The sequence below is a fragment of the Polypterus senegalus genome, chromosome 18 (assembly GCF_016835505.1).
Source record: "Polypterus senegalus isolate Bchr_013 chromosome 18, ASM1683550v1, whole genome shotgun sequence".
Classification (NCBI taxonomy): Eukaryota; Metazoa; Chordata; class Cladistia; order Polypteriformes; family Polypteridae; genus Polypterus; species Polypterus senegalus.
In genome coordinates this window covers 52,470,455-52,497,938 of record NC_053171.1, presented here as the reverse complement: position 1 = coordinate 52,497,938, position 27,484 = coordinate 52,470,455, and the positions used below count along the sequence as shown (strand labels likewise).

General features: G+C 37.4%; 1 protein-coding gene across 3 annotated transcripts in view; it reads left to right on the top strand.

Moving 5' to 3' along the window:
• Window positions 1–27,484, top strand: part of rmdn3 (regulator of microtubule dynamics 3) — a 132,710-nt gene that overhangs the window by 33,117 nt on the left and 72,109 nt on the right. For all 3 annotated transcript variants that reach the window (XM_039741332.1, XM_039741331.1, XM_039741333.1), the window contains exon 7: window positions 22,328–22,403. In XM_039741332.1, coding sequence (XP_039597266.1) covers window positions 22,328–22,403 — 76 coding nt within the window. The remainder of the gene's footprint in view (window positions 1–22,327; window positions 22,404–27,484) is intronic.

The window sequence follows — 27,484 nt, the reverse complement described above, 5'->3', positions numbered from 1 at the left end:
TCACCTTTATATTCCTGCCTCTGCAAATCTGGACTCAGCAACAGAAACTATTAACTCTGTTACTAACACTCCAATAACAAATGTTTCTAACTCTACTGTAATAATATGTGGTGTAGGGCAGTCAGATCGGATGTTGTTCAAATATATTAAAAAGAGGTCTTCTTTGAAGGCTCAAACTGAAATTCAGTTGACAAAAGCAGTTGTTTTACCTGTGTCATTACGTTACTCCTTGTGTTACTGGACTTGTGTTTATTGATCTGTTTTTGCGCTTCACTTCACATTCAACTGTTTTGTAATTTTGAATGGTTAGCTTGTTATCTTCATTAATAAAAGTAAAACTAACAGCTAGATCCATTCACAATGTGCTGCTATTTTCTCTTTTCCTGTCCCATTGCTCTGCACTTTGATCTCACAAATGCAAAATGACACTTTTATTCTGTCCTATTCACTCTTAAACTAGACATCTCTATTGTTTAACTCTTTTAGGGCTATTTTTTTCCTTTTCTCCCAGGGTTGAATATTTTTCCAAAAAACTCAGCATTCTAAAAAGCAATGGTTTCACACATAAATCAGTGTAATATATTTATTTATGACAAATGTCACTTTATTTTATGTTCCATGAATATCTACAGCTGGGGTCTCCAACTCCAGTCCTGGAGAGCTACTAAGGCTTCAGGTTTTCATTCTAACCCTTTTCTTAATTAGTAACCAGTTTTTGCTGCTAATTATCTATTTCTGTTTGTTTTAATTGACTTTCCTTGAGACTCTGACCGCTGAATTAATTATTTTCCTTAAACAGCACCTAAACATAAATTTGATGTGAAGTGAGCCAACAGATGACCAACTGATTTGGGGCTTCAAACACCAACTAACTTCACTTCATTCAGTTTCTTAATTTGAAGCCAATTCTCGTTGTTGGAGACCCCTGCTATAAAGTATATAAAATCACATACATGTTACATAATTATTACATTCCTGTTTGTCTCATCAATCATATGCTGAAAGGCACTTTCTGACAAAGAAAAAGAAAAAAACAGCTGCCTTTCTTTCGTTTTCGATTTCCAGATTGTTTGCATCAAAATCTGAGTTTGATAAGTTAGAGTCCGGTTCAGCAATAATACATAAAATAAATAAATAATGCATACAGAGAATTTTGCCATGCACATTTGCTTTGCTTTCTCGCCCAATGTCGAAGCCATTCTAGACGTTGTTTACTCTATGCTACTTGCGCCTATGCGGGACAAAAGTCGACATCTGCCCCAAAAAAGAGGTAATGATAACGCCCTCCCATTAAATCAAATCAGAAATAACTCCTAATTTTGATTTTTCTTTTCTTACACTGCTTTAAAACACCAGTTTCTACGAGCTTCATCAGCAAACATGCCATGTTCAACAATTAGTCTCTGTTTTACGTGACTGCTGGTTTTAAAATACAATGCCTAAAACAATGAGATGTAATTAAAAAATATTCAGGACCCCTTTATTAAAATATTGCTGCATCTCTAATAGGAAAAAAAGTATACTCTGACTTGATACTATGACAATCATGCTTTTCTAGGTGAGCCCACAGGTTCCTAACTGCATGTTAATCTGAATGTCATGATATTCACTGTACCCTGCCTGTCTGCCTTCGGTCTGCCTGCCTCTTGCCTGCTCTTTTACTTCACCCTGTCACTGTGGTACTAACTAACCCATATTTCCCTAGATCTTAAACCACTCTGCCTGTATCTGTTTGGCAGCAAGACCTGTCACAATATGTTTTCACCATAGGCCGCCAGCCATACAAAAGTTTCATGAGCATGTCATTATTTGCAGACACACAGTATAACAAAGTAAAATTATTAATAATTATGTAGTAAAGTTCACTGGTCACGTGTGTGGTGCGAAAGGATTTCAGCTGCTGCCTTCTGTCATGGTGTGGATGCTTAGGATTTTGATGACTTTTATTTAAATAACAGTTGTCTCTGTGCCATAGGATTCTTTTTTTTTATCATTTATTTTTTTTCTGTTTGTGTTGGTTCTTGCATTGGCCACCAATGTGGCTGTTACCATAATAATAAAGTGTAAAAAAGTATATGCAAACATACATGTAATGTCCCGATTTGTTAGCCTAAGTCTGAATACATTCGAACATTTGCTTAATTTTTAATTTGAATACTCAAACCTTATTTTTTTGGCTAATTTGACAGTGCTAATGTGGTGAGTGCAGCCATGCTCCGTTTGAAGGGACAATAACAAAGTTGAACCTGCTTTATTAACACGTCAAAGATGCCTTTAGATGTAAATGTTTGGCACCACTGGGCTGATCTGACCTGTTGTTAGATGGCAACCTGCTGCCACCAGCATAGTGAGGAAGTGGACACTGGATGCCAAAGCAGCTCTTAATGGTTATTGAAATGGGGGTGATACTGTGGGACTCGCTCACTGCATTGCATTACAGACTACTGTATATTAACTTTTGTTTTGAAACAGTGGTAACCCTCAAAGACAGTGTGTTGCTTCCCAAACAACAAGCACTGGTTTTCTGAGGAACTAAAAGGTCTCCTGAATTATAAGAAGAGAGCTATGAAATCTGACAAAAAAGGCTCTTACAGGGGTACAGTGAGTGGTGAAGAAGAAGCTAAGTGAATGCAAGGAAGCTCACAGAGTCTAAATAGAAACCAAACTCATTCAGAAGAACATGAGATGTCTGGAATGGACTGGGCATCATTACTGGAGTTAAGCAATTCAGTGCTAAGGCGCTATAAGGGGATGTGGACAAAACTAACACCCTGAACCAATTTTTAAACAGATTTTCCTCCTTCCAACTGCATTACAATGTCTTATAACGTCTGCTCTCTTATTGTTAGCCAAAACAGATTTTTTTTAAAAGCATTTTGAAGATTTGCTACATTACCTTTCTTGGTTACATCCTTCTTTCAACAGTAATTTGGTTGGTGGAAGAGTGGACGTGTTAACGGTTGTAGATATTTTACGTGATATTGTAAGTTGATGTTTTCATCTTCCACATGACCACCACCAACTATTTTAGCATAGTCTATTGATACGCATTTAACCAATTTGCTGTGCAACCGATCGACATTTTTGCCGTTAAATAGTTTTACTTCATCGTTTCTCAGCACTAGGACTGCCCATGTCCTCGTTGTTTCTGTTAATAACCCTTCGTGATGAAATTCTTCAATAAGATTTGGATATAATACAACGTCTTTAATTGGAATTTAAAGTGAGGAAAACGTTAAAATTTATAAGAGCTGATAGCACTGGAAATATGTCTGACAAAAGCATTCACATGATTGAGAGTACTGTGGTCTTGATTGAAAATGGTTGAGAGGAGGGCCTGACTTGAAGAAATCTCATGGCAAAAGTCTGGGCTCACGGGAAAAGGCTCTTTCTTTCAAAAAAGTCTTGTCTCGTTACAGGATTTATTTTTTATATAATAGATATATATGTGTGTGTGTGTCTGTGTGATTGTGTTTTGTTTTTTAGTTCATCTATATTGCCTTTTGTAATTTGCATCTTGTTTTACGTGCAACATAAGGGATTATTTGTCCTCTCAAATATGCTTTGAGTATATTCCAGAACATTACTGTAGATATCCCCAGAAATACATTAGATACCACAATTTGTGTTGAGATAAATTTATTAAAGTGTTCATCTGGAAGCAATTAGAGGTTAAGTAACCAGTTATTAGTTAAGCTTGTGGTGCTTGACATTCTGAATTCTAGCATAAATGGAACATGGTTAGAAATAACTGTTAGTTTCATAACTACATGGTTTTAACAAAGGAAAAAAAAAGATTTTGTTTAAAAAAAAAAAAAAAACTTAATTTCTAAGTAAATATGATGCACTGATGAGAAAAAAGAATATTCTGTTTAATATGTTATTGAAACTTGCTGAGGTATTTTTAATCAGTGTTTTTATGAATGACCTAAGCCAGAGCCTAATATACAGTTAGAATCTACTCCTTGATGTGAACTGATTTGGATTCCACAAACTCCACAGTTAGGCCAGGCACTAAACCCAGGCCTTATATCAGAGAGGCATGGCTCCCAAAAACTCAATAAGCAGGCTTTCTAACTTACACCTGAAAAAGCAGGGCTAGCTTGTAAACCTTAGAAAGGAAGAAGGTAACCATTTAACCCCTAGCCCATAGACATGTCTTTTATTTATATTAAGGGCTTATTTTCTATAAACGTTCAAAGTACAAAAGAGAAGCATTAGAAGTAAAAAAAAAAAAAATTGTCCGCAAGTGGCAACCCAGAAAGTTCACAAAACGTAGTCCATAACAGAAAACAGAATTTTTAAAAAACTAAAACATTTAATGAAGAACACTTACAAAACAATGAATCTGGAAAAGAGCCAAACAACATCAGTGGAGAACTACATCTAATACTGCTACAGCTACTAATGGATCGGAGTTGTCTGGTGTTTGTTTTGTAAATTTCCTGTTTCCTCTTAATAAATGTTAGTCTGTCATGCGATTACTCATGAATTACCAGGGCAAAAATATTGATCTTGGTTTCAATTGAAAGCTTATGACCTATGTTCTGTAAAAATATATATATATATTTAGAGGCAACCTTGGTAAAGTGACCAGTGGTCATGTGTTTATTGTGACAAGGTGATAGCAAAACCATGTGAGAGTGCAAAAAGAAAAAGAAAAGCAGTGACATCTGCTGAGCATCAAGCAAATTTCTGAAGCTTTTTAAGTGACAAAAGACACCATAACAGGAAGAAGAAAAGACAGTAACATCTGTTGAATGTCAAGTGCAAGATGCAAAATTCAACAATGACTGAAAGAAGTACAACATTTTACATAGCAGCAACCTGGTGGCCAAGACTTGAGGTCCTGTGTTTATGGGTGATTGAGAAAATAAGTGATAACCAGAAAGAAAAAGAAGAGTAGCTTCAAGCATATTGTGGAAGACGGTTAAGTAATGACAAATAAGCATACAAGGCTTTGCTACACATAAACAAGCAATAAGTTGTCCTGAACAACTTGTCGAGAGTTAAAAAAAAAAAGTAGCTACGAGTATTTAGAAAACCTAAGTGTCAACAGCTCCTTGTCTTTAGCTTGGTTTTTATTTACTTTTTATTTTTTGACCTTATGTTCACATCTCTGCCTAGTATGTTATAATGCTGTTTTATATTTAATTTTTCCCTGGTCTTGCAAAGGGATATTTTTTTTTAGAATTTCTTGTACCCATTTAGAGTTTTTGATAATGGAGATTGTTTTCTTTGTTGTTGTTTTTTTCTTATTTTGGGACTTACTTAAAAATGAATTGCCTTGTTTTTTATAGATTTTTTCTGATGCACTTCCGCTTGTTTACTCATTGTCTTAGTAATTCCACAGTACTACCATCAGGTAATTGGGATAAAGGTTCACACCCAATGACCTTTCATTATGTGAGGTTACAGATATACCAAACCTCTTTACACCATTTTGACCTCTTGGTTTAACCCTTTCAGCCCTGACATCCTATTACTAGTACATAAATATGCAGCTGTTTTTGTAAAGCACAGGTACATTTGCAGCCATTGGAACCGGGCGTCCTACTATTAGTGTAGACAGGAGAGACTGGCATATAGTCCGCGAAACACGGAAGTGAAAATGGACGCTTCCAGACTGTGCGCATCACATAGTAAGTAGCTCCACTTTAAATTTTATTTCCTCAAGAAGACTGGCAGCTATTGCATAATAATAGTAATATATTTTGTTTTTTGTACTTCCTAGTCACCCTAAAGGTAGACTATCTCACAAAATAATTTTTCCCATAAAAACAGAAAATCCAGGGCTGAAGGGGTTAAGATTTTCGTTCATGCCTTTGACTTCTGGTTCTGATACTGTTATTTGTACTGATTTTTGCCTCTGTTTTTTCTTCTGATCCTTTATTTACTCACTGCTAGTTTTCCCCCTCTCGATAACAATAAGTATTTGTCATCACTTCTAGTCGTTTTTTTTGAAGTTTTGATTTTTACACATACTGTGTGTTCATTCGCCTTGTATCTTGACTCCTGTCAACACTTTGCTTCTGAAGCATGCTTAAAATCATTGTGTTTAGCACTGATGTGATCAGTACATTTGAATTAATCAGGAAATAAAATAACTGCTTAAAAATTCAACCAACAAAAAATACCACCAAAGCATACTTGCGTGTTTACATCATCAGCGCGTGCCTTGTAGTCACATGTGGTTGCAGTCAATCCGCTTATTAAGTAATAATAATAAAAATATCAGAATGACATGTGGTGAATGCTGTTTTCAGTTCATGCTCTGACATCGGGAAACAATTAACAGCCCTAGCTGGGATTCCACTGCTCTTTGCTTGAACTCATTTGTATAAATTATTAAAAAAATGAATAATGAAAGGAGAAGGTGTGGTACACTGTGTGAGCACTTCATACTGTACTTTAATGTGACTTTAAATACTATTGGTTTGCTTTAGTTACAGTAGCAAGGGCTGGCATCATAAGTTTAGAGAAAACAGGAAGAGCTTACCAGAGTCTGGTGTTTCATGCATGTTTCAGGAGCCTTGTCATGGCTTTGACTCCCAGAGCCTGGCCTGCTCCCTCTCATCTGAGACTGCTGTTTTCAAAGTGTTTCTAGTTGTGGCCTCAGGTAAGAATCTGGCATTAATTTTAGGTAATGGCTACCTGATCACAATTGCAAGCTTCCAAATCCCCGTGCTTGGCTGCAAGTAATGAATCATTTCCTTTAACATATGGTATGAAATTAAGGTTCACTGTGTGTAGAGAAAGGATTTGGCCACTTTCATGTAGAAAATGTGATTAATTTTCTCATCCTTAGCAAAAAATAGTTGAAATCTTATAAAAGAATATGGTTTATGCACACATATCACTGTGGTGCAGCATGTATCTTCCACAACCCCTGGATGACATTTTCTTTTTAGCCACTTTGCAGAATTGCTTTCCATGTACATGGGAGAAGATTTTACAACTCCTTCTGAAAACATTCTGACTTGATACTGTGTTTCCAGCCTGAAATATAGCAAACTTGGGCAGCTATTTAATACATTCACAGTACTGAATTAACAAAGGATGCATGCAGTGCCTTCCATAATGTTTGGGACAAAGACACACATTTCTTTCATTTATCCCTCTGTTCCACAGTTTAAAATGACCAAATAATTTGGACATGGTGATTAAAGTGCACATTGCAGCCTTTCATTTAAGAGGATTTGCTTATATTTTGGTATCACCATGTAGACATGACAACACTTCTTCTGCATGTTCTCCCATTTCAGGGCACCATAATGTTTGGCGTCACAAGTGTTTGTGATTTCTCAGGTGGGTTTCATGGCTTTATACAATACCTTGGCTTGTTTCTACCCTTTGCAATCTGTAGAAGAGTGTCAGGAGTAATTTGTTACAGACAGGTACCAGCAAGAGTGAAAGGGAAGGTCTACAGGACGGTATTGAGACCAGCTATGTTATATGGGTTGGAGACGGTGGCACTGACCAGAAAGCAGGAGACAGAGCTGGTGGTGGCAGAGTTAAAGATGCTAAGATCTGCATTGGGTGTGACGAGGATGGATAGGATTAGAAATGAGGACATTAGAGGGTCAGCTAAGGTTGAACGGTTGGGAGACAAAGTCAGAGAGGCGAGATTGCTTTGATTTGGACATGTGCAGAGGAGAGATGCTGGGTATATTGGGTGAAGGATGCTAAGAATAGAGGTGCCAGGGAAGAGGAAAAGAGGAAGGCCTAAGAGAAGGTTTATGGATGTGGTGAGAGTGGACATGCTGGTGATGGGTGTAACAGAACAAAATGTAGAGGACAGAAAGATATGGAAGAAGATGATCCGCTGTGGCAACCCCTAATGGGAATAGCCGAAAGAGGAAGAAGCAGCAGTCTGTAGTTGCCATTGTTCAACATGAGGACAGTAGCTGTGCCAATGAAAGTCAATGAAGCCATTATGAGGCTACAAAATAAGAATGAAACCATCAGAGACATCAGTAAAACCTTAGAATTATTTAAATCAACTGTCTTGAATATCATTAAGAAGAAAGAACACACAGATGAGCTCAGTAATCACAAAGGGACTGGTAGGCCAAGGAAGACCTCCACTGCTAATGACAAAAGAATCCCCACTATGGTAAAGAAAAAGCCGTAGACACCGGTGTGACAGATCAGAAACAGTTTTCGGGGGGCCGATGTGGATGTGTCAGAGACAACTATCAGCGGAACACTTCATGAACAGAAATACAGAGGCCACATTGCAAGATACAAACTACTAGTTAGCCATAACAACAGGATGGCCAGATTACAGATTGTGGAAAAGGATTTCAAAGAGCCTGCAGAGTTGTGGGAAGAGGTCTTGTGGATGGACGAGACAAAGATGAACCTGCATCAGAGTGATGGCGAAACCAATGTGGAGACGAGAAGGAACTGTCTGAGTTCGAAAGCAGACCACCTCATCTGTAAAACATGGCGGTGGGAGTGTTATGGCTTACGCATGTGTGGCTGCCACATGTCCTGGTACACTTCTCTTCATTGAAGACGTGAACGCTGATGGCAGTGCTACAAGGAATTCTGAGGTATAGAGAAACATCTGATCTGCTGAAGTTCCAGTAAAGGCCTCTGAATGCATTGGACGGCGCTTCATCCTACAAGAAGATAATGAGCCAAACATTCTACTGAAGTAACACACAAGTTTATCAAAGCTAAAAAATGGAAAATTCTTGAATGGCCAAACCAGTCACCCAATTTAAATCTAACTGAGCAGGCCTTGCATAAACTGAAGAGAAAACTTAAGGGGACATGCCTCCGAAACAAGCATAAGCTGAAGATGGCTGCATTAGGGGCTTGGCAGAGCATCACCAGAGAAGACCCTCGGTACCTGGTATGTCTGCAGTCAATACATGCAAGGTATATGTGACTAAGTCTTAAATACAACAATGGCTTTAATAGACCTGCCATTGCTGTGCCCAAACATTGTTGCCCTGGAATTGGTTGGCATGCAGAAAAAGTGTTGTCATTTCTACATGGTGTGACCAAAATGTGTGCAAATCTCCTTCAATGAAACTGCAATTTGAACTTCAATCGCAATGTCTGAATTGTGTGATTTGTAATTTTAAAACTGTGGAGCAGCGGGAGAAATCAAAGAAAAAAAATGTGTCTTTGCCCTAAAGGAGAGTGGAGGACACTGCATATCTGGCATACATGTTTATTTTTGTTTGAAAATAATCAAATAATAAATTACATTTGTGCATTGCTGTTTGAATGGAAGTATCTCACAAAAACGAAAAGACTTAAGTCCATGTAATATGGCGTCTGATTCATTTCAGCTCAGCTTTATTATCTGCATTTGACAGACTATAATCCTTTTTGTGTAAATCGCATATTAATATGAAAGTAACAGATTCAAGAAAAAAAAAATCCTTATGGACATTAAAAAATATTTTTTTTAAACAATGTAATGTTTCATATATTCATATTGTATTGTTCAGTTCAAGTTGTTGTTAAATTATACATCACAGATGATATACTGAGATAATTTGTAGAAAAATCGCAAAAAAATAAAGGCAAACATTAGTCTCTGCTTTCACCTTTTATGCTGTCCACACTACAATGGTGTTTTTGACTAGTTTTTGGAAAACGTCACCTCAGCATTTCAGTGTGGATGGGTGATCATGTAGAGCTTTTAAAATGTAAACTCTAATTGCACTCTGATTGGTTTGTGCTTACTACTGTATGTAACTGTGAACTTTTTCCCACTGAATTCTTCTCATTGCAGTGTCTCATTTCCTGCTTGATCATTCTTATACCATCTCCAACACCGTATAGGACAGGGGTCTCAAACTCCAGTCCTGGAGGGCTGCAGTGGCTTCAGGTTTTCATTCTGACCCTTTTCTTAATTTGTACCATGTTTTTGCTGCTGATTAACTTCTTGTGAATTCATTTTAATTTAATTGTTTTTTTAAGATTTGTTCCCCTGAATTTCTTTGTCGTTCCTCTGAATTGCTTCATATCTTTAAACAAAAATGAAATGTGAAGTGAGTGAGTCAACAGGAGATCAACTAAGTCAGGGCCTCAAACAACAACCACTTTCACTCCAACCAGCTGCTTAATGAGGCACCGATTCTTGTTGTTAATTAAACCTGTTCTTTAATGCTGTGGCTTGTTGCTGCTCTCATTGTGCAATAGCAGACATTTTCAAAATGGTTGATTTTTTCTTTACTTTTCTAAGAGCTCTGTTAAAATCAAATCAATAATCCTTCACAGGCCTCCACCATTTTTATTTCCAGATATTGTATGATGGACATAGTTTGCTGGTATTGTTTTAGTTCATTTTGTATCTCATTATTGTTTGGCTGCTAATTAAGAAAAAATAAACAAGGGGTTGAGTCTTCAAGAGCAATTCAATTAAAATGAATTCAAAAAAAGTTAATCAGCAGCAAAAACTGGTCACTCATTAAGAAAAGGGCTAGAATGAAAACCTGCAGCCATTGCAGCCCATCAGGCCTGTAGTTTGAGATCCCTGGTATAGGAGTTAGTTTTCATGGCGCTTGTTGTGTTGCTTACCTGTATGCATCTATATTGAATTTTGTTCGTTGTGAATGCAGCATACATGTGAAAAATATGAATCATTTACCAGTTCTTACAGTTCTGTAATAAATCCCGTGGCCATTAGCTTAAATATTCAAGGACACTTCTACTTTCTGTTTTCATGCATGCTCAGCATAGGCAAACAACTATGTTATATGTTTTTTCAGTTGTCTTTGTGTGGGTGGAGATAATTCTGTAAATACTGTGAAAACACTAGTGTTGACTGAGAATTTTTTCATTGAAAAATATCTCTCGCAGTAGTGTGGATGTAGCTTAAGTATACTGGGCTGCACCAGGATTTAAGTAAGAATGGAATCAGCAGATGGGTTGTGCTTTTATTAATGGGCAAAATTGAAACCAGGAAGGCATTAATCTATTAAGCAAGCCAAGAACATGAAAATCAAAATTCAAACAACATCACGGAGGAGTTGAAAATGAAAATAATATTATGTAACCAGGGCCAAAGACAAAAGACAGAAGTTGTAATCCATTAACAAAAGAACCTACTGCCATCAATCAGATTGAAGCACTGGTGAGAATGTTAGACTTCTCTTTGTTGTATCCACAGACTTGGACAAACCATGAAGTGCTTGACACTGTGTTTTATAGCCCTGACCTGGTGATGTCCCGAGCCTTGCAACCAGACCAGCCAGAATGCACAGTGCTAGTGTCCATATCACAAAGAAAATGGCGTCTGCTTTTAAGCATATTTACTGCTAAATGTTAGTAAGAATATGTCTAAACAAAAAAGAAAGGAACCCTTTTGTGTTCATTAACTTCCCAAAACAATGCCAAGGTTATTTTGAAAGGCCAAGGATCAACTGCAAAAAATTTAAATAAAGTGGTTTATGCTAATGACAAGTCCCTGAAAAGTTTTATCCCTCCTCTGTTTTACACATATGCTCAATTATGTATAATGACAAGATCTAAAATTTTGAAATTTTTTTCGGTAGTTTTATATTTTTAGGCGTTCCTGAACATGACTTGTCAACTTTTGGAGTCGCATCTGTCAGGGTATGTCTGATTGAGAGTCTGCGAACGTAATAACTCGAAAATAAATCTCTGAGTGAAACTTGGGGTAATTATTAGCATTGCAATCATTTGCATATTTGATAATTGTACATGCTTTGTGCCTGCAATATTTACTAGTGAAATTACAAGTTTAAGTAATGAATATCATGTGCTGGGCACATGGCCTTTTTCACAATAGTTCATATCTCATTGTCTTATTCCATTGTGGAGTCAGGAGGGTCTTATCCCAGCTGTGTCAGCTCTGGACAGGGCTTAGATTTGATGCAGGACACATTCCCATACACACCCACACTTGTAATGCATATGTTTGGCATAGAAAGTTCTTAAAAAAGGGAGCAAATCTGCAAAACTCCACGGGCATTGACCAGACCTGGATTTGAACCCACATATGCTAAGCGATGAGGCAGAGGTAGTAACCACTGGGTTATCATACTGTCCAGTGTCCATCCATTTACTCACCTGCTTGTTCTGTTCATTGTCACAGGGAGCCAGTGCTTCTCCTTTCAGCACAGGATGCATTATGGGAATCAACCCTGGGTGATATGCCGGCCGGTTTAAAGCTATAGGAGTGAGTGTGCCCTGGAGCACATTAGTATCACATCTTCAGTCCATTTAAGCATTGCACTCTGAGGCTTCAGTTATGTGACCCTGATGAAGTAGGCTGGTAGATGGCTTGTTTGTTAGCAGTTTGCTTCTAAGTGACTAATGCACTTGATTTACACTGAACAGGCTATTAGTGACTGCCTTGCGTGACATGTTGTTTGCAGCTGTCTGTTTCTTAGTATCGACAGAGTTCTTTTAAAAAATATTAAGACAGAGAGTGATTAGCAAGGACGTAGAAGAGACAAAATGCTGTTCCGTACTTTCAGATTCTTAAACACAACACATGTTTATGAGACTTTGTTAGAAAAGCAATGTACACACTCCAGGGTCATTTTACATTTACTTGAGTTCAGCAACAGGTCAACAAAAATGTGATTAACCAAAGAGTGTAATCAAAATAAAAAAAAAAGTATGAAGGAAAACATTTAGACTCAGCAGTCCTTCAGGAGCAGAGTTGAAAATCACTGACTTATGAGTTGCTTGCTATTGTGAAATCGCCATTTGAGATTTGCCTTTGCGTGCTGAATTGTGGCCGGTCTTGTTTAAAATTTGAACATCTGTGATAGGTGATTAAGTTTAATACTTCTAATTTTATGTTCATTTTCAGTATTTGATTGTTTTGGCTATATAGACTCCATGATCATTAAAAAGTGCAGCAGACCTAACCATGAAGCCAGATCTTTTGTCATGTAGTGAGCTCAGATTCAAAAAGCTTTGCTTTGCCTTTGTAGTACAATAAATATTAGTTTTTTATTATATTAAATGTTGAGTGACACTGCTGTTTATTTTGTAATTGTTCATAGTTTATATAAAGTGTTCTGTGAGGATGTGCATGTCACAGAAAAGGACACCTTCAGGATGGCCCCATTGATTGTCTGTGGTGACTCTAAGTCGCATGCTATATATTAACAGGTAATAAAACGCTTTACTTTAACTTTTATTTAAGAGTACAGTGCTCAAGCTTTGTTGGTGATCATTTTTAAGTTATAGACATTGTAACCACTTTCTGTGTAGTGTACAGAACTGTAACTCGAAGATTACCATGATGGTGTAAAGTGTTCCAAAAGGGGATGTGTGGAAGATGAAGTGAGTTTCATTCAAAATTATATGTGGTCCCGTCTTTGAATTTTTGACATCCCCTCCTGTGGAATGATCAACTTGTTTAACTAAAACAAACTCATTCCTGACAAGGGTAAATTTATTTTATAAAATTGATAAACTGGTGACTCTGCATAGGTTAGAATTGTGATTTTACCTTCATTTAGTGGTGTCAAATATCCTCTATGAAGTTCAGCAAAGGTTCTCATTGTACAATGTTGAAAACATCAAGAAAAGTAGATTTTAGCATGGCATTTTGTGTATGCGTCAGTGGAAAATCTAAAGTGATTTTTTTTTTTGCATACTATCCCCAGTAAAGATAGACTATTTTAGAATGAGCAATTTCCAAGAGATATGCCCTAAATGCTAAAACCAACATACCATGGTAACTTCCAAAAATAGATGACTTTTTCAAACAAGTTGCCCTGTGTCTACACTTGTGTTTAGTCCAGTTTGGTCCACTACTTTTCTCCATATTCTTCTTAAACAGTTTGACCTAACATAGAAATTATTTAGTTATCTAGAATTTTTTAAGTTGCTCTACTTAGTTTTAGGACCAGGCCTATTGATTTGAAAAATTTTTGCATAAGTAATTTTTGAGATACACAATTTATGTAAATACCATATATATTTGCAGTTAAGTCAGGGCTTGATTTTACCATATAATTTCCAGTAACATCCACCTTGTTCATCCCTGTAGTTCCATGGCACTGTGCACATGTACTGGGCAGATGGCCCAAACTCAGGTTTATGGTGTGTTTGGCTTAGACTCTAATGAACACAGAGCTGACTGAATGAGGTGGATGAAACTAAGGGAGATGACACACAGAGTGAGTGAGTAGGAGAAGGTGGCATTTACAGTTGTAACTGAAACAGGCAGATCTCCTTAAATGTTTTCTTATTAATAGAGGCCTCCCGGCAGTTTCTGAGATTGAATTTTACTTGAGGTTCTCTTGTCCTCAGACACAGTAATTGTTGGCAGTTAAATTTTGGCAGGACTACGACTTTAGTAATTCAAAAAGACATTTCATAGGGAAATAGAATTTGGAAAGTGGGGGCAATGATTGTTTTTCTTGGCAGACTCAACAACAACTACCTTATAGGTGGTAGGACATTGAGAAGTATATTACATACATCTTGGCAAGGTTCAATTGTAGGTGGGAGGGGTAATTGAAAAAGGGCTAAAGGTCCAACTCTGATAAAGAGTCAGCCAAAGTACAGGCTTCAGAATAATTGTTCTGGGCTGCTATATGATCCCTGCACAGAGAATAGGGGTAGACTCACTGACTCCTGTCTTCAGTCTGCTTCTGTTGGACTCATTTATAATTACCTCACAACTGTATGAAGAGTTATTGTTACCATTTTGTGCCATTTAGATGCCTGTGGTCTGGCTGTGCATATATTCACAGGAGTGTGAGAATGTGCCTTGCAAAACTGGGTGCAATGGCTTGAATTAAATGGATCATGTCAAAGTAATGACGGTATAACATTATACAAAGTTATTGTCAGTTTTACCTGCATTTTTATCACTCTTTGGTTTGATATTGTTTTTGATCGGTATGCTGCTGCTGGAGTATGTGAATTTCCCCTTGGGATTAATAAAGTATCTATCTATCTCTATCAATCTAATGTGATGAATGGTAGATATCTGAACTTTTAAATTTTATTAAAGATTTCATTAAAGTGTTAGCTACCATATGATACTGAATGGTATTTTTATAGACTATCTCAGTCAAATTTCAAAATATATTTATTTGTATTATACTATTGTAATAGCTATTTTCAAACTTCTCTATCAGCATTCAGTTTATTTTATATACTGAAATCACTTGTCACGTTTCCGATGAAATCTTCACACAGTTTTTTTTCTGAAGACTAAAAGTGGTCAAGGAATGCAAAACCATGGTTAACTTGTGTGAGAGGATAAGATAAAAAGGCACTAAGACAAAAAGGAAGTGTAATATAATCAACCTACCATTTTCTGTGTGACAGTATTATATTGTATGTATAGTATATACGAGGGACATTCAGAAAGGCGGGAGTAGTAATTGGCCATTAAAAAGTAGGCATGATGATGTGAAAATTACATTGCAAATGATGGTGATTACGTAGAACAGTGATGTAATTTGTTTGTGAAATTCTTAATAAATAGTGTTAAAAAAGTGCTGAAACTCGTACAATTCCTTTTTCATGCCAGCGGGTAGGACTTGTGTGCAACTGAGTGGCAAAATGGACAAGAGTCAAAACCTAAGTTGGAATCTACCACAGTAGTGGGTTCCACAGGGGCCAGAGAGAGTATTTTGGGAACGGTAATAATCATCCAAAGATGTTCCTCTGGATGCACAAGTCATCCAAATCATATTATGTGATATCATCTACTGTTGAATTCTGCTCTGTACTATTTGTACTGCACTATTAGGTTTTATTGTATTGTATTGACCCCATGAGTTGTTTTGTAATTGTGGTGCCTTAAGTAACCCAAAGCTATAACGATATAATATAAAAAGCCGATACGGCGGTAAGAAATCACATAGGAGAAATAACTTAGCTTTCTTTAAAGACGGTTTACGCTGCATAACAGATGAGGAAGCCATGACAAGCCCATGTGTAGAGTCTACCATTTTCGTCACTGAGTTGGAAGGATTTTCAGGACCAGATGATGATATCTCCCATTTTTCCGTCGTCTTCAAAGGTGTGCAGGGCAATGTTACAAGGCTTTATACTCTTTCTTCATGTGCAGGCCCCTGCCTAGGTGAATCGTGCCATTCCAAACAAGCAAAAGAAGATCCAATGTCATGCTGACTCTTATCACACAGAAATAGTACAGTGCCCATTTTCGTACTTGTCCCTTTCTTGTCTTTTAAATGCTTGCCTAGCAGTTCTAAATGATAAGCCCCTGTGTGCTAAATCTGGCCTTGTGTTAGCTGTACATGTGAAAAGAAGCAGATTTATAAAATATTTTTTGTGCAGAGCACAGTGACATATTAAACATATAAACTTATTACACCCCCTTCATTTTGACACCCACTGCACGCCCAACCTACCTGGAAAGGGGTCTGTCTTTGAACTGCTTTTCCTGAGGTTTCTCCCATTTTTTCCCCACTAGGGTTTTTTTTTTGTTTTTTTTTTGGGAGTTATTCTTTATCTTCTTAGAGAGTCAAGGCTGAGGGGCTGTCAAAAGGCAGGGCCTGTTAAAGCCCATTGCGGCACTTCTTATGTGATTTTGGGCTCTGTAAAAATAAATTGTATTGTTTTGTACCTTGTAACAGCCAAGTCCATCTCCTGGTTTCATGAATCATTAGTTTATTCTGATTTAAATCTATACCAGCGGTGGCCAGCTCCAATCTTGGAGAGCTACAGTGACTTCTTCCAACCCAGTTGCTTAATTAGAAGCCGATCCTTACCAATAACAGATCTTATTTAACTTAATGGCTTGTTAGTGTTTCAACTCTCTCATGTCAGTACATTTTTAAATCAGATAATTTTTTTTCCCTAAAGATATCAACCTAGTGATTTGAAGCCTAAAACAGATGAGTAATTTTCAGTTCTTCGCTTTCTCTTCAGTTTCCTTCTGAGTATTAAACCAAATAGTGAATGATGAATACACACGGGTGGAAATGGAGACACGCTAGATAGAGAACTGCTGGTTCCTTTGTCATTTACATCTTATTGCTAATAAGGAGCAGTTAAAACAGTGAATACAGCTGTTTAAGACTAAAATAAACAATTAAGGGTTCAAAATCTTACAAGTCGGGCAACTAAAATGAAACAGAAAAGTGTCACTTGGACAATGAATGCTTCATCAGTAATGAATAATTTCTCATGAAGCAGTTGGGTTGTAACAAAAACCTGAAGCCACTATGGCCCATCAGGTCCAATATTGCTCAGCCCTGATTTAAAGGATCAGAGTCTTAAAAAGCAAATAAATTAAATTAAGTTAATCAGTAGCAAAAAACTGGTCACTAATTAAATAAATGGTTAGAATGAAAACCCACATCCACTGTGGCTCTCCAGAAGAAGCAGAATATTGTGAAAGAAAAAAAAATTCATGAGTTTGTAGATCTGTCCTTGCCAGACTGGGGGTGATGGCATTCCAAATTGAGGTTTGTTTTTGCAGTAAACATTGCTTGGGTTGTGCATTGATGTCTTTCAGCCAGGTATGCAAAAGATGAATTCAACTAAAATGGGTGAATTAATTGTTTTTGCACTGTGAAATTTTAGTATATATTGAAGTATTTTTTTGTCCCGATTTTCATAATTGTCATACAAAAAAAATTTAAAAATCTTTCAGTTCTAATTTTATGGGTTTCTTGAGTCAAGGTGCTCGGTGGCAGGTTTCAGTGTTCCAGCTTCTAGTAAAGGTATTCTCAGGAGATACATTTCTAAAAGGTATTCTTAATATGGGTTAAATTCTATTCTTAAATAGTGCAATTTGTGAAGCTTTCGCCAATCAAGGAAGGGGATGCGACTTATTAACTGTGGACCACTTGCATTTTTGTTTGGCAATTGCTGTTAGAGCCACTTGCTTAGAAGCCGGTTATTGAATGCGGCATAAGTTGCTTTTGACCTGGGTTCATAATTTCCATTTTTTTTTTTTTTTATCTATACTAATAAAAGGCAAAGCCCTCACTCACTCACTGACTCACTCACTGACTCATCACTAATTCTCCAACTTCCCGTGTAGGTAGAAGGCTGAAATTTGGCAGGCTTATTCCTTACAGCTTACTTACAAAAGTTGGGCAGGTTTCATTTCGAAATTCTACGCATAAGGGTCATAACTGGAAGCTATTTTTCCCATATAATGTAATGGAGTCTTGAGTTGAGATGGGCGGGGCGGAGTTTCGTGACATCATCACGCCTCCTACGTAAGTACGTAGAGAACAAGGAAGAACTCCAGCGATGAGCACAAAACGCCATTTCACAATTGAGAAGGCAGAAAAACATTATGAAGCAAATGATGCATATGCGGAAACAAAGCACGGCGTGAACCGTAAGTTTATATTAAATTAAGTTCATAGACAGGCTGCCACTAGCGTTTGTAATTTAGTGCCTGCCCATATAAGGCCGCCCATCAGCGCAATCCAATACAAACACTGCCGGTAAATATTCACGGGTGAAGGACTGTGCTTATGCAGAGGAAGATGAGATGGTCAGGGTGGTGTTTGGCACAAACTCATTGAAACTGCGAGAGAAAGTTTTAAGTGCCGGGTCTTAGCTGACATTACACGAGATGGCACCAGTACAGCTGGGAACCTTCGATGCAAGAACACCAAGCGGCTCACGTGAACTGACGCAGTGCACAGACAAAAGCAACAGTTCCAAAGAGTGCTGAACAAAACCGAATTACACAATTGAGAAGGCAGCAAAAATATGAAGCGCCTTATACATACAATCATATTCATAAGTGCAGCTACTGCGAAACAAAGCACACGGTGGAAAAAGTGAATGTCCCGCTAAAGGAAGACAGCGTAAAAAAAACGTGCATGCAGTTTGTCACATCACAGATAAAAAGGAAGACGAGCTGTTTATTGATGCAGTAAGGAACTAATCGATGAATGAAACCTCTTATCTTTACAACGATTGACAAACACGGAATGTAACTTGAACACATCCTACAAATACGAGCCTGATTGAAAGAAATAATGATAATCAAATCCTTGATGACAGCAACATTCAATAACACTCACAAAACAATTACTGTATATTGACAATCATGTTACGCTATTTTTAAAATGTTCCCTTTTCTTTTCATAACTTCTACTTCTCCACTCGATACACGGGTATATATATATAAATGTATATATATACCCGATCTACAATACATACTTTAGCATAGAAAAGCCACACGCTGTGGCGCAATTGTAGAGTCTTCGCTCTAACGCCGACATTCGAGGTTCGATTCCCGAGAGGGGATGTACTGACTATGTACGTGCGCTACCCGATTCATTTTACCTTCGCATCTCCTTGGTTTGGGACGTATGAAAAATATTAGGTTAACGCAGAATCATGTTACGCTATTTTTAAAATTTTCCCTTTCTTAGCACAAGCACAGCTGAGAAGCTTCGATGCATGTACTCCATAACGCGCTAAAAATAACGATTTAATCACACTTTCAATTCCAAGCAAACGGAACTTTTGTCAATGCATGATTTCCTGGTACATCCATTACACTGATGCACACATCACAGCTACAAAAATGTTAGAGTCGGAATAAAGCGCTCCTACGACTGATCATTTCGACTACCCGAGAAGCCTTGATAAAAGCATGGTTTTGTGCACACTGAAAAGCAAGCAAAATTAGATGCATTACAGAAAGCGGACTTTGTGGCTCTTACTGGGGATCATTGGACTTCCGTGACCGTTAGTAATTCTAAATACATCTAATTACAAAATGTTCAATGATCACACTGTTTTAGCCTAATGTACAAAATAATTTTGGCTAATGTTACTCAGAGTTTAAAGAGTAAGCTGGTCAAATTACCTTTTATGTTTCTGACTTATTTTTTAAGAAGAAAACTGCACTTTATGGTGAAATTTTGGTTATTATTATTTAAAGACAATACTATTCTGAAAATGTACTTAAAGTACTTAAACTACCACTTTATTTTTAAGTCTGCCCAATTTTAACCAGGGATGATATTTTTGTTTCTGTTTTGAATTCAAATGCAGTTTAAAAGCTTTTTTTCAGAAATTAAAACAGCTTCAGTTTACAATATTCATGTCCATGTCTATTATTTGATTCTGTCGCCCACTAAAACCGCTTTTAAATAAAAAAAAAACATTTGCATTTGGGGCAAATTTACGTGCGATTACATACGATTAATCAAGATTAATTCTTACACAGCCTCTAATTAACTGGATTAATTTTTTTAATCGAGTCCCACCCCTAATATATATATGTAGATATATATGTAGATTTGTATATATATGTGTATATCTATATATATGTATGTGTGTATATGTATATATATATAACTGTATATATATGTGTATAGATGTGTATATATATATATATATATATATTTATATATATGTTTATATGTATATATATGTTTATATATGTGTCTGTGTGTGTGTGTATATATATATATATATATACTGTATATATATATGCCAGCAACACTCATGACAATTACAAAACAATTACATTGTCAATCATGTTACGCTATTATTAAAATTTTCCTTTTCTTTTACTTCCGCTGCCAATCGCAGGTATTTTGCTATATATATATATATATATATATATATAGATAGATATATATATATATAGATAGATATGACAACAACACTCATATCAATGACAAAACAATTACATTAACAATCATCTTACGTTATATTTAAAATGTTTGCTTTTCTTTTTCATAACTTCTGTAACACACTACTTCTCCGCTGCGAAGCGCGGGTATTCTGCTAGTATTTATATAAACTGTAAGCTTTTTTAAAAGTGTTGAACATAGTCCTCCGAGTGAATGGGAATTCTTTCCCAGAATTTACAGCAGTGTTTGCACATTCCAGAAGAAAAGCCTCCTGTCTGAATGCTTGCATGACTTTGCTTGACTTGACTGTAGTCAGCATTTCCTGGGCTTTAAAATCCGCTCATCAAATGTATGTCTTGACCCCATCTGTGTGGTTACTTCTGTAATAAGTTGATGAGTAGACAGCCAACGCTTCACTTGTGCTACTGTAAAATAAATAACTTATTACACTTTTTTTAATTGGTAAATAATGTAACAACCAACAATATAATTCAAATGTCCTAGTGACACGTGTTTATGCTAAATTTGAAATGAATGGGAAAGAAACAAGTAGAAAATGCTTGTGGCTAGTAAGAGTTTGATCAAATTTGTTTGGTCATTCTCATACTGTTTTGTTGCAGTTTTAAGCCTTTACAGAAGCTGTTAATGTAGTAGTTTAGTGTACTGTTTAGTTTTAGAGTCTAGTTTACATTTTTTGCTGGTAGCATAACATAGCCTGTGATGAAAAATAGTGCTCCAAAACAAACAATAAAGAGTTGGTGACCGTTCCCGTATAATGTCCAAAGGACAATTCAAAAAGCCAGAAATGTGGTCAAAGTACTTTACAGTCATTCAACAACATACATCAGAAAAATGGCGTTTTTATACAGAGAAAAAGTGATGGACAGAAGTGAGTTGGCTGGAGATGACATCATTGCTGTCAGATGGAATTGACGTCATCTTTGGAAGCCGGAAGTGATGTGGTGCCAAAAGTTAGGTCATCAGGGTAGAACTGGAAGTGACGTCATGGCGAGGGCACCAGAAGTGACATGGTTCTTGGGAGTCAGAGGAGGATGCGACAGTTGGATGCCCTCTTGGGAACCCAGAAGTACGGAAGGTACTTTATATTTCTTCTTTTTGTCTGATGAGAGAAAGAGAAAGGCGTTAGTACCGTATATCAACCCCTTGTCTCGTGATATTTCACTCACTTCCGGGCTTGTCGACTGCCTCCTAAGCGCACGTGTGTGACAAGCCTTAACCAAGCTAATGAAAAATGTTTCATGGACTTTGAAGTTAATTAAGACAAATCAAAGCTAGTTTAGTTTGTCTCAGCATCCACTGGTGTTGTGCTGTTGGTGCTATCAGTGGCAGGCATCCCAAGTGTGTCCCAGCAGGATGAGATTGCAGTTAAGCCTCTCATCCAGCTGGTAAATTCCCCAGAAGCAAATGCAGGCTTTTCTTTAAACTTTTGAGCCAGTTTGTTATCACTGCCACACTATAGACAACTGATGAAAGAAAAAGTTCATTCACAGCTCGTGTATTCAGGAGCATAGACTCGGACTGCAATTTATGATGGAGGAAGAATATAATATAAAAATGGTAAAACATTTTAGTGCCACCTTTCATTGAATGACATTGTTGACCAAGCTGTCTGGAAAGAAATGAGTAAAATAATATATTTGTGCTGCAGTATAAAAATGTGAATGCTAAGCTTAGAAAATAATAAGTGCTGTTCCTACCTATATGGGAAAAAATATGTTATAAATTTCTTTAATTTTAACTTCTTTTAGGTTTGCTATATTCACTGGCTTGATGTCACAGTATGAAGCTATGCATGGCCAGATTAAGGGAGCATACATTTTTAAGGTATGTATTAATTCCTGCAGGAGTTTAAAACATTTCATAAGTTTAAAGCTTTTCACCCACATAAAAACTGACTTGTAAATGTGACCCTTTTTTCAGTGTGTTCTTGTTGTTTTGCTTTAAAAATGTAATTAACTGTAAAAGAGGAGTAACGCAGTCAGTCAGAAGATATAAAATTGAAATATTTAAAATAGTTATTTTATTGGATTCCTATTTGAGATTCTAATTGTGTCCTTTGAGGAGATTCAATTATTATTTGGTTGAGGGAAATTGTTTAGCTTTCCGTTTAAAGTTTTTAATTTATTGAAAGGGGTATTTTTGACCCAGAATACCAATTTCTCTAGCATGTTCCTGTCCTCTCCATTATTTTTACTTGTCTTTGTTTCTTTGTCACTACTCCAGCAAAGCATTTCAAAAGTGTAATAGTGCCTTCTCCCTGCTTTAGTGTAGGGATGGCATTAGCAGAGTGCTGCACTGTATGCGGTTTACACCACATAATTCACTTTTCATTGAGACCGGAATGTTTAGTATTTGCCTGATCTGACCACAAATCATTTTACCACATACAGTACATGCCCTGCTCCTTTTTTTATTTTATTGATTTTCTTGCTCCTTAAGTGTTCCTTTGGCTTTACTTTGTTATTTGAATCCTTGATTTTTACTTAGTTTGTGACCGTTGAGTGAGTCACTTAACCTGCCTTTGCTCCAGCTGTAAAAAACTTAATAGGCCAATATGTACAAAGTCTGCATTTGCTACATCCATTGAAACTGTGCTTACTAATAAAATTGGAACTGCATAAAATAAAAGTAGATGGCATGCTGCTTGTAGCAGAGGTTTTGTTTTCATCACTAGTGGGATAAATTTTCCATGTAACACCCAATATTAAAGCAGTTTTTAACACCTGAGCTAATTTCTGTTTGTTCACAAAACAGAATTTAGCCATGGCACTTTCTATTATTATCATGAATTTATTTTTTAATGTTGTTGCTTTTTGTTTTTTTTCAATGGTGTGCAAAACCACAGAAAATCTTTCCTTGGCATGTACGGTTGTCCTTGGGCATTCTTTGCATACTACTAGAAGCTAAAGTTAACCATTAAAATGACAGTTTCTGGCACGGTTGTTTCTACAGTAACAATGTCATTTCATGTTTTAAACTAGAAAAGAAAAAGAAATTTTTAAAAACATATAAAATATTTAATCAAGATAGGGGTGTGGTAATTACCGTATATACTCGCGTTTAAGTCGGATCTTGAAACCCGAAAAATCTATCATAAAATCAGACCCCAACTTACTTAATTTTATTTATTTATTTATATACATCTTACTTGCTTCCTCCAATCTCTCACCAGTTTCTCAGACACATCGAATTTTGTTACAGCAGCGCAGTTACCAATTTCTTTTGCCACTTCAACAATGTTTAATTTAAAACCAGCTTCATGTTTACTTCTGATCCAACACTCCATCGTAGATAAGGGATGCTCTTACAGTAAAGGTGTATGAGGGTGCGAGATACAAAAAACACAAATCAGTGCAGTTTCTTCGGAATAGTTTGGGTATTACCATGTGGTCATGTAGGCACAATAGAGAGAGACAGAGAGGTTAGGTGCACACGCTCATACAGCGCATTGCCGCACCCACATAGAAAAAAAGGCTGCGTGCTCCGTGGTTTCTCTCTCAGGTGGGCATTAGCATATCATAATCTCTTGTACCAATAGCGTGAGTTTTCCACATTCGACTTATACGACCAACATTGTAAAATACCAGAAATTATACTGTAAAATCAAGTCCTGACCGGTAGGTTCCTAATGTCTGATCAAATAAGCATGTTTCCATACCAAAGAAGATTGTAAATGTAGCATAACTGAGGACATTTTTCTGTATACTGCACTGTTTTGTTTTTTTTTGTGTGCCAAGTAATTACCAAAAATAGTATTAAAAAAGTCTGGATACATTTGTTATATAATTTAAGTGTAATACTTCTCCAAAAAAAGTTCTACCTTAGTGATAACTCATTAGAAAACAAAAGCAAATAAAATATCTATAGTCATATTCTGAAATTAAGGAATGCAAGATGAATAATTCAGTGTCTCACGTCAGGGTCATAACCTAATTACTCTAATGCACCAGGGGACAGAGCTACATTATTTAATAACACAAAAATGCATTTATATAATGGATACTGTAAAATAATACTGTGTATGTATAATTTAAGTGCTACATTTGAAGGATATTACACTGGTGTTGCTTTCAATTTTTGACCAAACATCTCCTCCCCACATCCAGGCTGGTTTTGTTCCACATCCCAAAGGTGTGAATTTTACATAAATCAATAACTCTAGATCAGGGGTTCCCAACCTGGGGTGGCATTTCAGGGTGTGCGACAAAGAGGAAGGTTGTGTTGTAATTTGGCAAAATAGAGTGAGATCCACTGTCTGACATTATTGTGACGAAATTGTCGTCCCACAGTGTGCCGTCATTTGTAGATCATGTATTACTTATTTTTCCTGTTCTGTGATATGAAAAGATTTCAGCATTACATGCTCAGTTGTCACCTGTGAATGAGCCACAGAAATACTCGTGGCTTCCTTGCTCCGGGTTCATAAAGGTGACTAACTGTTTTTAAGAGATTGGAATTTATATCACGCAGTGATCCGTAGAGAAGGTCGAGGTCTAGGGTTTAAATTCTGTGCAACCCCTGATCTCAAAACATCACTTATTGTGAGGTTTGATTGACATTTTTGGCAGGGTGAGTTAAAGGGGTCTGAATTGGATGTGACACGTTGTGGTGTTATGGGTCCACAGCTCATTGAGCAAAAGGCCATTCATTTTAAATAAATAATCATCGCACCCGAGGCGGCTTCGTGAGGGGCGTTGTAGCGAGCAGCGGGGCAGTCGTCGATGTGGGCGTTTCTCACCGTGTGCACAGGTGAGGAACTGCCCACATTCGTGATTGCTCCCGTGGCTAATGCTACAGCTGTAATGGCCCCTCACGTTTTAAAAAGAAGCACGAGTCGGTTGTGGAGGGGTGTAAAGAAAAAGGAGGTAAAAAAAGGAGATGAGAAAAGAGGACGGAGGTGCAAGAGAGACAGACACGCGGTGTGTGCGTGTGGTGAGCGCGCGATCGAGCGCTCGTGGGCAGCTGCGATGAAGCTGGGTGTTAGGCCGACACCCAGGTGTTTGAGTTGAGGTTGCTCCCGCTGAGCGACCATGTAGCGGGAGTGACCAGGTGAAAGCGACGAGCCGCAGAAGGCCGCGGAAAGGCAGCGGAAGTCGGGAGGCTTGGTGGTGGAGTCCCCAATGTGTGCGTCCTGGTCATTGGTGGACATCAAGTCTTGGGGACTGGGATGAGTGCTATACCGGAGCCAGGGATCGGGAGGTCTCCAGTCTCATGCGTGTGTTTGAGGAGGGCAGCTTCAGAGAGCGTCTTGCCTGCTGCTTGGCCCAAACGGGATAAGCAGGTGAGACGCTACCAGAAAAGCACCGGATTTGTTTGTTGTTTTAAGACTGCTTCCTAAAGAAGATTTTAACCTCTCGTTTTAAAGGATTGTTTTTTCTTATTGTTTTGACCGCCACGTTTTTTTCATTTTATGGATTATTTATTGAAGAACTGCACTTTATGAACACTGTTTATTTTGTTGACTGTTTTAAATAAAAGCACTGTTTTGCACTTTTTACCTTCCCCATGCTGGAATTATTTGCCTCCATTGACTAGCTCACTCGGTAACATTATCGACGGTGTTGGGTTCAAGGGTTCCCAAACATCAAAGGGAGCGTGGAGCCAGAACCCACATCGTCACACACGTGCTGCTTACACTCGGCTCAACTCTCCTGCTGGCGGTCTTGGCAGTAGTGCAGCAGTTGTAACTGCAGGGAACATCTGTTTTTGTGCTGCAGTGCAGGTGTTATTGGGGGCAAAGCTCATCAACTGTGTTTCAACGCTTAGTGGTTCTCCATCACCCGTTGCTTCATGGGGGTCTTCAATCCCCCAAACTCTTCAATGATGAGGCGCCTAATGCTTTGCAGGACACCCCAAGACCCAGTTTTTCAGTCAAATGTCTAAACTTCATAGGGTACACATATACAAGATTATTGAGATTTATAATGGTAAATTGCTAAATCTATATTTAACTTTTATGCACCGAGTTAAAAGGTTATTTTTTTAGTTATATTTGTTCACCTGCAGTACATTATGTGGTTGAATTTGTAGTAAAAAAAATTTAAATTTGACTTGTTTATCTTCAAATGTGATACTTTTGTAGGGGCTATGAACATAAATCAAACATTCTCTAGGAGTGTGGGGCACAGAAACAGTTGGGAAGCACAGCTCTATATGATTCCAGGTTGAGTGAGTTCATAAATATGCACAAGACAGAAAACAACTTGTCCTGGGGCATCAGTGTAGGGTTGATGATTAACATAACATGCACATTTTTGGGATATGCAAGAAAGTCATGAGAGGAACCCACTTTATTCCTTCAAAATCAATACTGCTACTTATAAGACCAGTGTACTGCAAGCTGATTACCAATGGAATATATTTAAATAGAACACATGTCATACATTTAAATAACCTAACTTTTTTTGGAAAATTGTATATTTCTCAGAACATCTCCAAAATCACCCTTAAATGCAATACACTTGTCCCACCACTTTTGCCATTGTTCAAAACTGTTCTGAATCTCTTGCAGTGTCTCTGTCTTTTGCTTCTTGACCTCCTCTACATACTGAAAACACTTTCCTTTAAGCTCCCTCTTCATTCTTGGAAATAAAATAAAAATCGCCGGGTGCAAGGTCTGGGGAGTGGTGGGGGGTGTTACCATTGTCATCCTGTTTATCGTGAGAAACTGCCACAACTCAATGCTGTGTGGGTTGGGAGCATTGTTGTGATACAGAAGCCACTCTCCTGATCACCACAATTCAGGTTGTTTTCTCCGTATTCCATCACGCAATCACTTGAGCACTTCAGGGGTACCGCTTGGCCAAATGATGCAAAGGGCAGTCTAATACATGCTCCTCACGGCAAATGTCGGAACTAATGCCCTTCCAGAAAAAAATTCTTGTTATTTTTGGGTCCCCCCCACA